Source organism: Squalius cephalus (assembly GCF_949319135.1).
Source record: "Squalius cephalus genome assembly, chromosome: 4".
Lineage (NCBI taxonomy): Eukaryota > Metazoa > Chordata > Actinopteri > Cypriniformes > Leuciscidae > Squalius > Squalius cephalus.
This window is the reverse complement of record NC_137125.1, coordinates 49,478,432-49,496,894: the sequence shown is the minus strand read 5'-3', so window position 1 is coordinate 49,496,894 and position 18,463 is coordinate 49,478,432. Positions and strand designations below refer to the sequence as shown.

General features: G+C 37.2%; 1 protein-coding gene across 1 annotated transcript in view; it reads left to right on the top strand.

The window, feature by feature from the left end:
- Positions 1-17,412, top strand: part of tmtc1 (transmembrane O-mannosyltransferase targeting cadherins 1) — a 40,472-nt gene extending 23,060 nt beyond the window's left edge. Inside the window, exons 9-20 of the mRNA XM_079868187.1 lie at positions 4,388-4,509; positions 8,192-8,359; positions 9,465-9,578; positions 10,557-10,700; positions 10,801-10,909; positions 11,025-11,127; positions 11,299-11,434; positions 11,551-11,695; positions 11,981-12,118; positions 13,612-13,734; positions 15,383-15,460; positions 16,319-17,412. Of these exons, the coding sequence (XP_079724313.1) occupies positions 4,388-4,509; positions 8,192-8,359; positions 9,465-9,578; positions 10,557-10,700; positions 10,801-10,909; positions 11,025-11,127; positions 11,299-11,434; positions 11,551-11,695; positions 11,981-12,118; positions 13,612-13,734; positions 15,383-15,460; positions 16,319-16,441 (1,503 nt within the window). The 3' untranslated portion in view covers positions 16,442-17,412. The remainder of the gene's footprint in view (positions 1-4,387; positions 4,510-8,191; positions 8,360-9,464; positions 9,579-10,556; positions 10,701-10,800; positions 10,910-11,024; positions 11,128-11,298; positions 11,435-11,550; positions 11,696-11,980; positions 12,119-13,611; positions 13,735-15,382; positions 15,461-16,318) is intronic.
- The last annotated feature ends 1,051 nt before the right edge of the window (positions 17,413-18,463 follow it).

Sequence of the window (18,463 nt, the reverse complement as noted above, 5' to 3'; positions counted from 1 at the left end):
TGCCGGATCCTTTTCCGGAAAATGTCCGATTTTTGCCGGGTTTTTTTAGCAATCCGGCATAGACAAGTGCAATTACATGGTGACGTATGAGAGAGAGACAGAGTGAACATGGGTTAATGCAGATGAATTTGGAGGTTATGTTTTGCCATTGGCCCTTTAGCATATATATTTTTGATCAGCTTTCCTAAGTTCAGAATCACTCTCATTGGTTGGTGCTTACTACTTATTAGTTTGCACCCAGTAAAGGCTAAAGTTTGGAGAGTAAGTAGCATAAAGTTTGGATAGAGTGCATATACCTAATAAATTATTCACCAATATCGCCAAAATGTCAAAAAGACAGTCAAGCATGGTTTCATTTTCCATATCCACGAGTAAAGCTGATGGTGTTTCTGATCAAAAGCGATCCCAAATATGGAACGGCTAATAATAAGGATAGCGGGAGACACGAGCACGGGAGTTAGATCAGTCAGAATCAGAAAGCTATGTAATGGAAAAGGCATTGACGTCGGCGGTGAGAGAATATCACTGATCAACTGAATCATTGGTCTCACCGTATACTGTACGTGACAGAATAACACACACTTAGGGCTGTGCAGAAACTTGTGAATGATGCTCTTACAGTTATGCCTTCACGTATGTTCAGTTGTATGGTCAGTGTCGGTCACAGCGACTTTTAATTTTGATCCGGAAATTATTCATTTACAAATTAGGCGCTGGCTGAGGGGAAGAACCAGAAGGAAAGAGCAGAGAGGTGTTAGTCTATAAAGGCCACTGAATGGATTTTGGCCCAGTGACATTTTGGGACAGACTGCGGATGACCTCTGTTTGTGCTGCCATGACAACAGATGGCAACTGGCGAAAAGGATAATGCCAAAGCTATCATCATGACCCAGCTTCAGCCCTATAATATTTCCCAGAAAAACATAAGCTTTAGGCTCTGTTTTTATGAGTGTTGTCTGGTTTTGCTTTGCGTTGCTATCGATTCCTATTTGTATTGAACTATTTGTAATGGGGCATATGTTTTTTTTTTTTTTGCTCTTTTTCCACAATTATAAATAAGTGGTAACATTAACCAAATATTTTCCGCTATTGACTGAATTTTTTTTAGCAGTGAAGGGAAAAATCTGAAGACAGATTACACTGAGGGTTATCTATCTAAACATATAACTGTAATTCCCTCTCCTGTCCAGTTGGTGGCAAGTGCGCATATTAATTAGCTATTATCTAGTATGGTCTTGTCTTTGATCTCAGTGCAGCCTGAGGCTTAGGCCCTGTCCCAAATGGCACACTTCCATGTACACTTGCAGTCTTGTGGACTTACAATGGCCATCGCATGTGAGTGTCCCATTTGGTCGCGAGTACCCCCTTTCCGGCCGATATGCGCCCGTGAGCTCCGCTGCAGACTTCCACCTGACAGTCAAAGTGGCATTACATCACAAAAGTGTGGACTCGGAGGAAGATCACAAAGGCTTAGGGCTCCATTTGGGACAGGGACTTACTCACCACTACACACAATTGCAAAAATGTCACGCCAGCTGAGTGTGAAAAGTTTCTTCAAAAGGCCAAATACTTGTGGTGATGTTGAAAAAAGAGGGACTGACGTGGATGAGGTGGATATATAGGTAAATATCTTTTAACATTTAAGCAAATAAAGTCCTCAGAGATTGTTTATAATTTATTGTTTTAAACAAATCTGCACATACAGAATGCAACAGACAGTTATGGAATCACAATCATAACCATGCGAAGATCAGCCAATCGAAAGTCACTATTAGCAGTGTTTTTATTGTTAACAAAAAATTATTAAAAAACTTAAATGAAATGTTGCATTGGCAACTAATAAAATAAAATAAGTTCTAGTTCTAAAATGACTAAAACAAAACCTGAAATAAAAACAAATTAAAGCTAAATAGAAATAAAAAATAATCATTATTATTATAAAATATAAAACTAACTAATAAAAATGACAAAACACATTAAAATGAAAATGGAAAATATAAAAATAAAAGCTAATTCAGTGTATTAATAAATACTATAATACAATAAAAATAATACTAAAATAAAACAAGTGGACTTTAGAGGGGAACAAAGCTAAAGAAAGTGTAGAATATGACCTATGTAATATCAGAAAAATGGATATCATGAATTGAGCTTTGCAGCTCATTTGACTTGAACTTAAAATGCATAGCTTCCACTTTCACTGAAATAATTCCTTTGTCACATGACCATCCTTGGCCACGCCTCTATCACGCACATCCTCCGATCAGCCGTGCCAATGATTCACCCTAATGACTTTCCAATCTGTCTCTGCAGGAATGTTTACTAGGCTAATTGTCTCAAGCAAAACACACAGACACACACGCAGGCCCGAGAGTGGGTCGATTTTACTGATTTGAGACCGTGAGAATGAATGTCATCAGCACATTTTGTATATTTCTTGGTACAGTTGTTGCATGTCAGAATGACTGCTTATTTGTTGCTGAACCTGAAGTTAATTAATGTTTTTGATGGACTGGAAGGCAAAAATCAATATTAAAACATTCATATATTGTCTGTGGAAATGAGAATGAGACTCCAGACAATGGCTGTGGTAATATTGTTTATTTTTTAGCAGCGTATCGGCCTATGTAAAGTAAACCGAGCGTGATACAGTTATCATTTTAACCCGCACCACCACCTCTCTCACTCTAGCTTAGATTTCATATCCAATTCATATCTCTCTATTGACCCATCAATCCTCAACTGTCATATTTAATGAACTTGTACGTCGATAAAAACAACGCCAGCTCATATTTCAAGTATACTCACTCAAATAACACTAATAAAGATATGGAAGCTCTGTAGTGGAGCATAAAAGGCCATTTTCCTATGTTGTTTCTGTAAGGCCCGTTATATTGGTCCAATTGCCGGTTCGCCAATACACGGGGAAGGTTATCACGTGTTACTGTCCTTTTCTCATGCAAAGTATTGGTTGGTTAAATGCAATACATTAATCATGTATTCTCTCGTTAATTCATCTGACTCCATAAATGAAAGGTTTTAATAATATCTGTGCCTCACTAAAAGTGAGCGAATGTTTGACTATTCCTTTTAACCATTAAATGAACAATGTCAAAATCAGTTAGAATAATCCCATGTAACAATTTGATATTTCAGATATCAGAGATCAATCCCACAATCAATTCAAATATCTAGAACATGATTATACATTGATTACACCAAAGAATCTTACCCAGTTTGCACCTGAGATAGAGAGAGAAAAAGGGAAAGAGAGAGAGAGAGAGAGAGAGAGAGAGAGAGAGAGAGAGAGAGAGAGAGAGAGAGAGAGAGAGAGAGAGAGAGAGAGAGAGAGAGAGAGAGAGAGACCACCTATTCCATTCGTGACCAGCAAAGAAAAGCCCAGATAGAGCACGCACACCTTCCTTTATCCTGTTTGCCCAGGTGATATGGGGGATGGGGAAAACCACCCTCAAATGGCTTAACCAGTTTTCTCTAAACTTCTATAAACCTTATTACCTTTTATTTTATCTATCTGGATATGAGATATCTGTACCACTCACTTTGAGACATTTCAAATGACACCAAAAACATAACAGTCAATGATAAACTTTCACATTAAACCATATTCTTGTGTGAGTTCTTAGTAGTTTGCGGAAGTGAGGTCGTATGGGGGAGGTCAAATGGTAATTAGCCCTTTGTCTCAGACCAGGGCCTCAACCAGTATTTTCAGTCGTATGGGGGAGGTCAAATGGTAATTAGCCCTTTGTCTCAGACCAGGGCCTCAACCAGTATTTTCAGTCTTACATTTCCTATGCTTATACTTTACTATTATGAATTTCACTTGGCGGATGAAAAAGCATTTGCACAAAACATACTCAGCGTACCAGATTACCATAGCGACTTCATAGCAACACCCTAACAACCTAAGCAACACAGTTAAAAAACACTCCGAATACCACACCAACATGCTTAAAACACTCAGAATACCTTAGCAACTTCTAACCTAAAAACCTAAGCAACACCCTAGCAACCTCATAGCAACTCAGTTAACCCCTCAGAATACCATAGTGACCTCATAGCAACGTGCTAAACACAATCCGAATGTAACTTCATAGCAACACCTTAGCAACGCAGTTAAAAACCACTCAGAATACCATATCAACGACAAGGTAATACATGAAAAAAACAAAAAAAACACAGCATCTTCATAACAACACCTTAGCAACAAAATACAGTAGCAATGCCCTAATATTGTGCCTGCGGGTTTTGCATGTAGCAAACGTTTGCTTTTGTTTCGTAAAAAAATTGCAAAAAAAACATCAAGGTTTTTCCATGTTCTCTCTACTCTGGTTTCTCACTTTTTCTCTGTCTCTCTTTCTTTGTGTAGAGGATGAAAGGGAAGGAGGTGTTGGTGGGCGTGCTGTTCCTGGTCTTTCCCTTCATCCCAGCCAGTAATCTGTTCTTCCGCGTGGGATTTGTGGTGGCAGAAAGAGTTCTCTACATGCCCAGGTTTGTGTCTGCGCCTGTAAAAATATATTGCGACAGCCAGAGAAAATGTCCTTTAAAAACATTCCTTGCTCTGCAAAATACTTTTTTTTTTTTTGTTGAGCTTTACAAATTCAACCCCCATTTTTCTCTCCCTCGTTCTCCTTCAACTCGCTGTGGGAATCACACACCACTGATAACGGTACATAATCTGTCTTTAGCTCTGCTTCCCATAATGCACCACTGATCTGTGTGTGTGTGTGTGTGTGTGATTTATGATTTATGTGAACTGTAGAGATTAACAGACAATGAGGCGTGGTATTTAATAGAGGATGTTAAAAAATGATCTTATTAGCTCGGAGTGTAGCGGTGACCCGACAAACGCCCACATACACACATAAATACACATACACACAGCATTACATCCTTGAGTACACTTAGTTATGAGTAATGAGCGGTTTCTGCTCAGTGAATTTAATGGCTTGTGTTAGGATCAGATGGGCTCTTATCTTGGCATTTAGGCAGCCATTCTCTATGCATGCTGGGTAAATATTAGTAGCACTGTCTTTGTTAGTGCCAAGAGCAATAGTGATCAGACACGTGAGGGCCGCACTGCGGCTCGGAGGCCAACCGTTTACACTCACAGTCTCTGACACACACACACACTCACACACACATCAGCACACAGCTATGAGAGGAATGTGAGGAACTCTCAGGCTCTGATTCACTTGTCTATGGAGATTTTAAAGAGTATATGGCGCGAACTTTACATACTTCTCATCCTTTTGAAAATCCAGCGTTTAGTTGATCCTGATAAGCGCTCATCATCACAGTTGTAAAACACGACGGCTCTCTTCTTCCATGAGGGGGTTTGGCTTCACGGCATCTTTATTTCCAGGTGGACCATTAAAAAACGTGACACACACGTCTCCCAGACATCCTGTAGAATTCAACCAATCAGATGACAACTTCGAAAATCCTAAAGTGTTGAGGCTGTTGAGATTAGTGGCTGTTTACTAAGCCTTAAAGACAGACAGAGGGTCATAATGAAGGTTGAAAATAATATATTTTTTTTAATGCAAAAAACTTTATTTAAATTATATGTGAACATCAGGGGACATATTAAAATATTAATAAAAAAATCATGTCATGGCCCCTTTAAAGATGCAATGAAATGGGAGTAGCTTCAGTTCTTTTCCTCCGTGTTGTGATGTACATTAAAGTGACACGAATTATCAAAAAAGAAAAAACGTAGGGCAGAGACTTTGTTCTATGCGTGGGTTGTTGATTAGATTAGGCAGATCTGAATACGACAGTTGACCGTAAGAAAGCGATGAAATCTGTCGTTTCACCAGATGATCAAGTTAAGACACTTTGATTAAGAATAAAAAGGTCATAAATAGGGGTTGGAATTACATGGTACCTCACGATACGATACAGGGCTCACGATACCGATAATATTCTGTAATAATCAATATATTGCTAGACAGTCCTATAATGATATATCAAGATATCTGTCTAACTATGCAAACAAAATGCCTGTGAAAATGTTAAGTGCAGGTTTTCCAGACTTTGGACTTAAACGTGGCTGGGGCATCTATTATTTTACACACACTGCTGTCCACCATGCCGTTAAAATCCCCTTTTTCCTTGACTAGTTAACTTATGTTCACATTTCCCTCATTCGTGTGTTGAGCACCACCTCGAGGAGCCATGAAGTAGCGACGCTGGGAGCAGGGAAATCTATTTTGAGCGCTGTATTTTATTACTTAAAATATCAATGTTTGGCGCCAGCGTATATCGATTCTCATATCCACAACGATAATTTCCCTATCGATATTTTGTCCCACCCCTAGTCATAAAAAAATAAAGCATACACATGAATCTTTCTCAAGATCAGTAACATGCATTTAGAAAGTGGATTGGGTGAATTTTTCCCTATTCATGGTAAAATATGCAAAAACAATCCTTTAGACTTATAGAAGGAAGGACCTAAACCAAATCTGGAGACCAAAATAGCATAGCACTCATATGTTCTTCAGTAAAAACTAGTGCAATTGGTGTATCTTCAAAACAGAATTACAAAACAAATTCATTTGAACTGTGAATGTACCACATGTTTCAGAAGTGTGTGTGTATGTGTGCGTGCATGTGTGGGAAGCAGTGAAAGTGTGTGTGAAGCCGCAGAAGTCATCATATGTTCTGTTTGTGGGGAGTGGGTGTTGACGGGGAAAGGGAGGTGTCACCTTCCAAATATAAATTTCCTGTGCAGCAAAGCAGAGACAAAGAAAGAAAATTAACCTGAAAGGATATTGGGTCACACTTTTTTTTTAATATTAGGGTCCAATTCTCACTATGAACCGACTATGAACTATTTTTGCCTAATTACTGCTTCTTAATAGTTAGTAAGGTAGTTGTTAAGTTTAGGTACTAGGTAGGATTACGGGCTTTATAAGTTCTAATAAACAGCCAATATCCTAGGAATATGCATGCTAATAAGCAAAGTTAATAGTGAGAACTGGACCCTAAACTAAAGTGTTACTGGATATTGAGTCCAAATTCAGCCCTAAAAACACTCCAGCACTGAATACATAAACCAGACATTCCCTTTTTTAACTTGCTCTTTGCGTCGACACTGTGAGAGATTGATGTAAATGTGTTTGACTTGAGCCGTTTTTGACCGTGTCCACAGTGACACCAGCGTCTGAGGATAAACATTGTGAGATGCGAAATTGGATCAGCCCCTTTCCTGTGGCTAAAGATTGAGGGTTTTGTCCTTCTCATGATTACCTTTAAATATGCACATTCACAGATGTGCTGGAGACACTTTGGATGTGCTTTTGTGTTTGTATCTTGCTAGATAGTGAATATTACCAGTGCCTTACACTATAATGAATAAATATAGTCAGTGTTTGATAATAATACTGCAAAAAAAATGACATAAAATGTTCAAAAAATGACATACATATAATTTATACATTAATAATTTGATATTTATACAACATTTTGATGCTGTTATATATATATATATATATATATATATATATATATATATATATATATATATATATATATACAATTTAACAGTATAATTATTTTAGGATATTGTAAATGATTATATATTATAAAATGTTGTATTATACATTTATTATAAATTATTGTATTAAATATCTTATTTAATATGCAGAATAATCCATGCAAAATAACATTTTACTTAATTTTCTATTAATATATTCATTTTAATTATTTCTTCCCTGTGATTTTGTTTTGAACTTTTAAACTACACTTTTAAATATCCGTGCGTATTTTGTCATTCAGTATTTGTGTCAGTGATACTACAAATATTCCCAAAGATGCTTTCAAGAATGTGATTTTTAGCGCAAGTCATTTGTCCCCAGTCTTATTTTAACTATTTCCTTGCACACACATCAAATTTTAAGGGTATCATATTACCATTCATCATGAGTTTCACTGTCTGGCTCTAGGAAATAGTTAATATCTGCATGTGAAGTCTGAAGATTTTCCAGTTGGTTATCACCATCTTTATGTGTTTGCATTAGAAATGCATTAGCACCCATATGGCATTAAAATATGACAATACTCTCTACACTACATCACCTGTTATACACAAAGGCCTGTTTAAAAATCTATCCAGTGTTTCTCACATTACAAAGCTTTTAATAACGCTCTGTGTGTGTGTGTCCAGTATGGGTTACTGTGTTCTGGTGGTGCACGGGCTGAACAGACTGTATTCAGTGGTCAGTCGGTGGGGAGCGGCCGCTTTAACTGTGTCCATGCTGGTTGTCCTCCTCCTCTTCTCCTGGAAGACCGTCCAACAGAATGAGATTTGGCTCTCCAGAGAAGCCCTGTTCAGGTGTGTTCATATTCAGTTCCAGCTGAAAGATCCACAGTAAACCAGTTTAAGGTGATAGCTGGGTTTTGCAACACAATTACTGGTTTCTAGCTGGTTTAGTTGGACTATTACCTGAAGAGGACCTGGCTGAGCTATTAAGGCCCCGATATACTCAAGGCCAAGTTCCTTTCATTCTTCACTTTGGGTTTAAAAGAAGTTTGAACAACGTGAGCAGCGGTACACTGTTAGCGAACATCCTAACGGTCACGTCATGTTTAATTATATACCACTTTATACAATAGATTGCTATAAAGCAGCAGCTTTACAGTAATAAACATGAAAAACAGTGGAGACGCTGAGCCCACCTTCCTATTACGCAATCGCCACAGACCAATGGTAGTTCGAAGGTGTTTACCAGCTGGAGCAACATTTTCCGTAATGTTCGCTTTGGTTTGGAAAATTCGCAAGCTGTTTCAAACTCCCAAAACGAACACCAGACGAACTTCGCTGTGGCTTGATTTTGTTCGAAATGACGTCACACCAGTTCGTTCTTCGATCTCGCTTGAAGTATATTGTGGCCTTTAGACCATCTTGATCTAGCTTGTAGTGTGCCTGGTCAGCCATCTAAACCAGCATAGATATTTGTAAATTAGCGCAATCAATTCGTAATCTAACACAAAATTCGTATTCTAACACCGGGGTGGGGGGCGATTGTTGCCCTCGAGATCCATTTTCCTACAGAGTTTAGCTTCATCTCCATCCCTAAATAATCACACCTGAACAAGCTAATCAAGGTTTTCAGGATTACTAGAAGGCAGATGAGTTTGATGATTCTTCAGGAAACTGGATCTCGAAGACCACAGTTGCCCAGCCCTGATCTAACAGGCTCCATCTGCCATTTTAAGCTGGTTCAATTGGATTTTTCAGAATTCTTGGCCGAGATTTTCTTTTTTATCACATTTTATGTTCCATTACATTTGTATTTTTTTTAATGAGTTTTAATGCAATTAGCATGAAATGGATTGACTTTTGCATTCTTTGGATTTTCCTCCTAAATAGTGAATGCGAAATGTTTTCTTTCTCTTTGCCTTCTGGGTCCTGAACTATTTTCTTCCACCTCTGTCAGGTCTGGCATTCAGACTTTACCTCACAATGCTAAAGTTCATTACAACTATGCCAACTTCCTGAAGGACAGAGGGCGAAACCAAGAAGCCATTTACCACTATAAAACAGCCCTCAGGTACTGTGTGTGTGTGTGTGTGTGTGTGTGTGTGTGTGTGTGTGTGTGTGTGTGTGTGTGTGTGTGTGTGTGTGTGTGTGTGTGTGTGTGTGTGTGTGTGTGTGTGTGTGTGTGTGTGTGTGTGTGTGTGTGTGTGTGTGTGTGTGTGTGTGTGTGTGTGTGTGTGTGTGTGTGTGTATATGACACAGACATGTTAGACATATAATAATTATGGTAACATTTTAGTTTAGGGTCCAATTCTCACTATTGCTTATTAGCATGCATAATACTAGGATATTGGCTGTTTATTAGTACTTATAAAGCACATATTAATGCCTCATTCTGCATGATCATATTCTACATCCCTTAACCCTACACAATACCTAAACTTAACTACTTTGCTAACTATAAATTGGCAGTAATTTGTAGTTTATTGAGGTAAAAGTCGTGGTTAATAGTTGTGAATTGGACCCTAATCTAAAGTGTGACCATAATTATTTATATATATATATTAGGGCTGTCAAAAGATTAATCGCGATTAATCGCATCCAAAATAAAAGTTTGTGTTTTATATAATATATGTGTGTGTACTGTGTATAATTATTTTGTATATATAAATACACACACATGCATGTATATATTTAAGAAATATTTGCATACATATACTGTATATATTTATTTATAATTTATATTATATATAAATATAATTTTTTTATATATAAATTACACATTTTTCTTAAATATATACAAGCATGTGTGTGTATTTATATATGCAAATTTAATTATACACAGTACACACACATATATTATTTAAACACAAACTTTTATTTTGGATGCGATTAATCGCGATTAATCTTTTGACAGCCCTAATTTATACAAGACTTTTTTTTAGTTTTGTAAAATTAGTTTTACATTTTTTTTTTTTACTTAATATTTAATACTGTATTAGCTCTTTGATTGGTAATGTAAATCCTAAAAACGTCCTCTGTCTTTGTGTAGACTGTACCCTCGACATGCCAGTGCTCTGAATAATCTGGGCACTCTGACTCATCAGGCTGAGGAGGCTGAGGTTTATTACAGGAGAGCGCTGGACATTAACCCTCAGCACAACAGAGCTCTCTTCAACCTGGGCAATCTTCTGAAGTAAACACATAATACTTGTGTCCGCTGCCTTTGGTTTCAGACACTGTCTCTGTGTCTCTGTGTATATGAGGAAGAGGATGATGGTGATATTGTTTTCCAGGTCTCAGGGGAAGGAGGAAGAGGCGGAGAGGATGTTGAAGGAATCGATTCGGTTCGGTCCCCATTTCGCTGATGCGTACTCCAGCCTCGCCTCTCTATATGCTGACCAGGTCTTGCTCTCTCGATTCAGTTAGTGACACATACAAAGTGGTCTTTTCAGTTCTTGTTAGACATTTTTTGCAATTCCTTTAAAAGGATTTTTTTTGTGTGTGTGTGTGTGTGTAGGGACATTCAAAAGAAGCAAATGAAATTTACACCAAGGGTATTGAGAACTGTCCCGACAGTTCTGACCTCCATAACAACTACGGTGTGTTCCTGGTGGACACGGGTAAGACACTTTTTTCACTTCAAATGATTGAAACTAGTGTCTTTAAATGGTTGCATTGCTAGATGATTGTGACTTGAGGGTGTTAGTGCCCCAAATCTCTAGTGATAAATAAATATATGCTTCATATCAACCACATTTTGCACACCTACATATTGTCTGTGTCCCTTTTAGGTCATGGGGATCGTGCAGCCTTTCATTACCAGGAAGCGGTGCGTCTCAAGCCAGCTCACTATGTTGCCATGGTGAACCTGGGCCGTCTTCTTCGCTCGTCCAATGAAAATAAAGAGGCGGAGCTATGGTACAAAAGGTAAGATGAGATCAAATGAAACTGTATAGACTAAACAGTGTATCCAGCTTACACAACTGTAAACTAAATCACAGGCGCTGTGTGTGTGTGTGTGTGTTTGTGTGCGCCCCACACAGGGCCCTGCAAGTGGTTCGTAAAGTGGATATCCTGACGCCTCTTGGGGCTTTATACTACAACACGGGTAGATTCGAGGAGGCACTGGAGGTTTACAGAGAGGCAGCCACACTGCAGCCCGACAGCACTGATATCTGGCTCGCCCTGGTGAGATTACAGTGACTTTTTAGCCCAAAAAATGCCCAATGCCTTTTTTTTCCAATCCGACCAGTTAGGTTTGATGTTGTTATAACTGTCAGCGTCCTTGAAAATAGTTTTCTTGAAGAGTTTTAAAGCGTACAACGTCCACAGAACCATCACTGTGATTCACATCACCGCCTAGACTCGAGAAACAAACGCCGCAACCTCTCGGGTTCCTTTCTGGCCGCTCTTTCATTCCCTCTTTCCTTTTTTTAACTTGTTTTGTCTGTTCCCGTCTCGTTGTCTCCACAGGCGCAGGTTTTAGCCATGGCAGGTCGTTCTACAGAGGCAGAGAAAATGACCCTGGGCATCATTTCAAAGACCAGCAACTGCATTGAATGTTTCCGCTTGTTGTCTGCCATCTACAGCAAACAAGGCAACCACACTGAGGTCTGTGTATGTGTCTGTGTGTGTGCTCCCTTTTATTGCCCTGTACTAGAGCTGCACGGTTAATCATTAAAAGATTGCAAAAAATAGAGCAAATCCTTTTTGAATGTAACTTGGCGCTTCAAATAACGATTGTATCGATTACATTGTTAAACCACTAGGTGGCGACAAGTGACTGTTCAAAATGTATGTGTCATTGAATCATTCATTCATTCGTTCAAAAACGCTGATTCATCCAGTAATGAAATAGGGCTGCGTTTAACTTCACTTTTAGACATACACTGGCAAACTTCCCTAAGCACTTCCGCTCGGGGAATCCCTGCCGCCATTTTGAAATGCGTTCAACTTCGTCAAGTGGACGAGGGAAGTTTGTTTGGACAGACCCTTGACCCCTCGATCCTGACTGAGGGAGTCTACTCAACATGTACACTTCAGGCAGATCCATAGACCACAATGCACCATGATTGTGACGTCACAGCAGAACACGCTTAATTCACCCCACACCCCATACAACTAGTTATTTTGACATTTAATCGCATTTAATACTTGTAAGCTGACTGTTTTTTAACACAGGTATAGTGTTATCATTTTTGTGTTTTAATATATTTATTATAAATATACAAATATATTCATAATTAATATTTGCATATATTTAAATTTTTAACAGCTCAAGCATACACACAGGCCTATAGAATGGTGTGTAAAATTCATAAGGAAAAAACCTGTAAATAATAAATCAGCTCTATTGCAGATGCTGATCAAGGGCTTCAATTTAAACACATTGCAAGGGTTTCTCCAGTAGTGCACTCGTGCACTGTGAGCAATGACGCACATCCAAGTGAACGAGTCTGAGGGGAGTTATCGAGGGAAGGGCATAAAAAATTTGACTTAACAAGTGAAATCTTTATGAGTGAGTCATTGAATCAGAGATTCATTCAAAAACACTGATTGAAATTGAAATGAAATGAACCAATTATTTTTTTAAATATTCATTCTAATGAATTAAACACTTTTAAATAGACTGCAGCAAATAATATTTTGTCAGAACCTCATAAATAATTACCTGTTACTTTATTTAGTTGTCTGTTCGGAATCCTGGGAGAATCGTGATTAAAAAAAAAAAATGTGATTTTCATTTTATGCAGAATCACACAGCTCTTTCTTGTATGGAAACGGAAAACACACTAACACAAGATTTTTCCCCTTAATTTGGTGCTCTGTGAAATCAGTTCATGCAGGAGCTTAATTTTGCCTTCGGTCTAATCTCGTCGCTGAGGTCGGCAGTTCAAAAGAACATTTTATTAAATCTCAGTGAGGCGTCTCAGACTAGAAATTTTTTCTGTGTCATTTCTTTTCATTACACATGCCTTTTCTCATTACTTTATTACTTGAGTTTAGCAATTCTGCACCTCAAAGAGAAATCTCAGCTCTTGCAGATGAAGAAGTTCAGCACTAGTTTTGAGCTGAATGAGTGTGCGTGTGTGTGTGTGTTTCAGGCGTTGGATGCGTTGAAGACCGCACTGCAGCAGGAGCCGGCAGACCCTGTGGTGAAGGCAGAGCTGCACTTCTCCATGGGTAACCAGCTCCGAGAGATGAACGAGCTTGATCGAGCCTTCCAGGTAACTTCACCTGCAGCTGTCAGACTGAGAGAACAGCTCTTCAAATATTCCCTTTCAACACATTCTTGTTTACTGGGTTGTAGTTTGCCTAAAGACAGTTCACGGACCATTTAATACTGCTAGAGCTTTTCCTCAAATGGAAAACTCTTATTCGACTGGCTGATTTTATACAAAATCCAAGTCAAGATTAACAGGGTTTTATGAGTCCTCTGAGAAGCATGAGACTTGAGGCTTATTTTTTTGTCTCTGAAATATGCAATTCACACTGAAAATAACTTGAAAACACATCTTCTATGATAATATAATATTTTTCACAAAGGAAGAAATACTTTGCATAAAGAAACGAAGCCTTTTAGGATCATAGATAATTTTCATGACAATATATTCTCCATTGCTTGTTAAGAAAAAGCAATTCTGATTGCTGTATTGTGAAAGGAAAAAATATGAAGCATTATTTATTATTGTTTAAAAGAAAAATTAGAAAATTAATGTCATAATATGAAATAAAATATGGATACATTTACTTATGTTAAATTAAATGCTGAATTTTGGACACAATTTTCATCACTGCATTAAAACATAAATGCACATAAATATACATAAATGCAATTCATATAGACAGTCACTTGAATACTTCATCTTCTGTGATGAGCGTGCTTTCCATTTACGAATTAAGATTCATTTAGATATTTTTGTGTGGCACAAAGTCAAAGACATTTTCAAGATTTAGTTTTTTATCATCTTAGATATTTGTCATTGACCCATCTGCCAACATTTACCAGGTTCATGACATCAATTTGTTTTTTAAATATATTTAAGAGCAATACTAAATGAGTGATAAATTAAATATTACCAATATATTTATGATCATTTTCTGGTGATATAAAATTCAGCAATGAACATTATTTTTGTACCATTTGGCCACCATTCTGTTTTTATGAGACTTCCGATTATGAGAGTGTTAAAACAGAGTTCAAGTCATGGTTATAATAAGCTGCAGTATGAAACCAACTAAAGTCTGGCTAAATGTGGAGTAATTGTGTTTTCTGCTGCTTGCTTCTTCTCTCACCTTCACACTGTTCTTGCTGGTGCCCTGATACTGTCACAGGAACATCAGCCGCATCCTTTCATCTCCAAATATAAACAGTCCAGACTTTGTCTCGTGCTGGAAGCTTTCTTCTTAACCTTGGTTTTTCTCTGCCTTAAAAGGACTTGAATGGGCAGAATGTCTGGTTAACACAAGGACTGTTATGGTTTATTCTTTGTTCCTGGACTCATTCCAGGTCTCCCGCTAATATTTGCCCTGTAGTTCCACATTTATTTGGACCACAAAGGGACGGATGAGAACAGGCTGGTCTCAGGTTCACATAATGCTGCTATCCAGTTCAAAGCTCAATTATAAAGGCTTAAACAAAAAGGCCTTTTGCGGTATTTCAACACCACATCTGCGGTAGAGCCAGGCTGTTAAATTCACCTCCAGTGTTTTTTCTTTTCTTTTCTTCATGGATCATGTTTCTTACACAGACCAAAACTGTTATAAAAGGTTGAATCTCGCCGGTGGTTTAATGCTGTTGAATTCATTCATCATTGGATACATATCATGTTTATACCATATATAATGTGTCATGTGTTGATCTAATGTTTCCAGAGCTATAAGCTTGCTGTCGAGCTCAAGCCTGACCAATCACAGGCCTGGATGAATATGGGCGGCATTCAGCATATCAAGGTGTGTTGGCTGAGACTTGAGGTCTGATGAAAACTGACAAGAAATTTCACCACAAAAACCAAAATATTTTGCATAAACAAAGGAATTGTTTGCATTAAGAAAAATTAAGCCTTTGGTTAGGACCATAAATAATTCTGACATTATTTTTATGATAATTTAATCTAAGTAACTTATTTGAAAATTCTTATTACTGTAATGTGAAGAATCAATTATGATATATTATTTAAATATATAAATATGAATAAAAACTATAGTTAATAGAATAGATATAATCTATTATAATTCATAATACAAATCAAATATGCAAAAAAAATCTAATAATTATAACAATTAAAAGTTAAACATTAAATGTATGTGTATATATATATATATATATATATATATATATATATATAATTATTTTTAGATAAATATATGCAGTGCATATAGTCAGAAATGGTGGTATAAAAGGTAATTGTTGTAAGAATATTATTTGTGTGTGTGTACATATATGTGTGTGTGTGTAAACAACATTGTATAAAATTGGTTTTATTTACATTAAACATTTCTAAATAGATTTACTTAATACAAAACTATATTGTTTTATAATGCTAATATTATAACTTAGTCACATTGCAACCATAAAAAAACAATAAAAACAATATTCCACATTTTTTAAGAAAAAAAAAACATTTTTATGCCTGCATTACAATGATAATGAGAGATTTTTTTAAAGTAATAATTTTGAGGGAAATGTGCTTAATTAAGAAAAGGCACAAAATATATATTATTTTAATTCTTTTTTTTTTAATCCTTTTGATTATATGACCTGGATATTTCCTCATGAGACCGATCCAAGCACTCTTGTCTGTTTTTTAGGGAGACTATGCAGCAGCACGAATGTACTACCAAAGAGCTCTTCTCCTCTCACCCAGCTCCAAACTGCTGAAGGAAAACCTGGCCAAGCTGGACAGACTAGAGAAAAAACTACAAGGGGCCTAGAGGAACAGCGAGACCCGAACCATCGGCCAAGTAGCCAAGAGACAGAAGGGTGAAGAGAGGGAGCGGACGAACACAGTTTGGACTCAGGAGATGATTCATGACCGCTTCCTTCCTCTCCAGAGTTTACAGAGGATTGAAATAATCCAAAAGACTGACATTTTGTAGCCTCTGCATTCAGAACTGGAGCACACAGACACCACTGACCTCAGCAACTACACATTTCAGAAGATTTCATCATTGTTCCTGTCTCTAAAACCACTCAACGACTACTTTAAAGTGCTCAGACCGATCGTGTGTTCTCGTGTTATTCCTCACCGTCAGGCGTGGAAGCAGAGGTGCCATCTCCGAGACTGAGAGGGTTTTTTTTCCGGATGTAAAGCCGTTCCACTCGACCGCAGCGGCTCCGTTCTGCTTCGATGATCGCTAAGCCTCGGGAACTAGCGTTTCGGACAAATGCTGCAAGTTTTCAAATATGACTGGGCATCTACTGTGTTCCATGAACACGGCTGATCTGATTTTGTGGTTTAAATGAAGGACAAAAAAATGACAGGGTCGTTCATCATGTGCTTTAATTTGATCTTTCATCTTGTACATGCATCAATATTGTGGAATGTATCTTTGACTAAAGGCGTTTTGACCTGTGCAGTGAATTACATATCCTATTTTTCTCCTCATAAGCTATAATACTGAAGTCTCTGTGAATTGGAATTACGAATATGATGCATAACGACGTATCCTTGAACTGGGTCACCGTTGACAGTAAATGGATTGGAGTCATATTTTCGCTGGCCAGAGTTTGTCATGCAGTACTCTTGATTACACCGTAATCTTTGCACTTACGTTTCGTTGCCATAGGAACTGTTATCAAGAACATTTCTTTAAATGAGCAAGCAGCCGTGCTAAACATGTCATAGCAGAAACCAATGTGAAGTAATGTATGATTATTTAATAAATATTATCCAATACTTATGAATGTGCTCTTGTTGTTTGGAGGTGTTGACATTGCTCTGGATGGGCAATTATGTGTGCAATCACTTTTTATCAGAATCCCAGGCCAGGTGTTAAATTACCCGTTGCATTGAATTGTGTAATTGTGTTTACATCCCACTGTTTTAACATAATGCACACAAAGCTGACAGATCAGATATAGAAACACTTTCTCCTCCTACTGAATTTGCTGTATGATTCAAGATTTTCATTTGATTTCATCTTGCCTAACAATATTTTTAATCGCAGACGTTGGTACATGAATGAATGCTGCGTTATCTTGAACAAGACATTTTCATATAGCATTTGTTACAAATCTAAATCTTTTATCAGCATTCCGAAACTATTTTATTAACATTTGAGAATGCACAAAAAATGGTTTAAATACGGATTTTATATACATTTCATATTTATATTATACAATATATATATAAAACCATAAGGTAAGTTTTTTATGGGTGTATATATATATAAATAATATGTATGTATGTGTGTAGATGAATATATATATATATATATATATACACACACACATTGTATAAATAAACATGTATGTGATTAATCATGATTAATCGATTTGACAGCACTAATACTGTTTTGCATATCATAATTTTTTTATTGAAATGATGCCATCTGCTTGAATGATAAGATAAGCAAATGGTAGGCTTCTCTATATGAAATCCATTTCTTTTTTCAAACAATTGAAATTAGTAATAAAAAAACATTGTTATTATGTGTCGTTAATTATGATTAAATAAAACATTTAAAACCCTGGAGTGACCCTAGCCAGAACAATGATGCAGATTGGTGTAGAGACTGAATTTGAATTTCTGTATGTATTCTCGACAGTAATTGGTCTTTTTATATTTTATAACAATAGATTTTTTACAAGGATGGAAAATCTGTCGTGCAAAGCATCTATAATCCGTGCAGTTCTCGTGTTCGCGCTTGAATCTCTGCTGGCCTCTAGTGGTGAACTCCTGAACTACCACACACTCGCTTAATTAATTAAGCGCTGATTGCCCCTCACAGGTG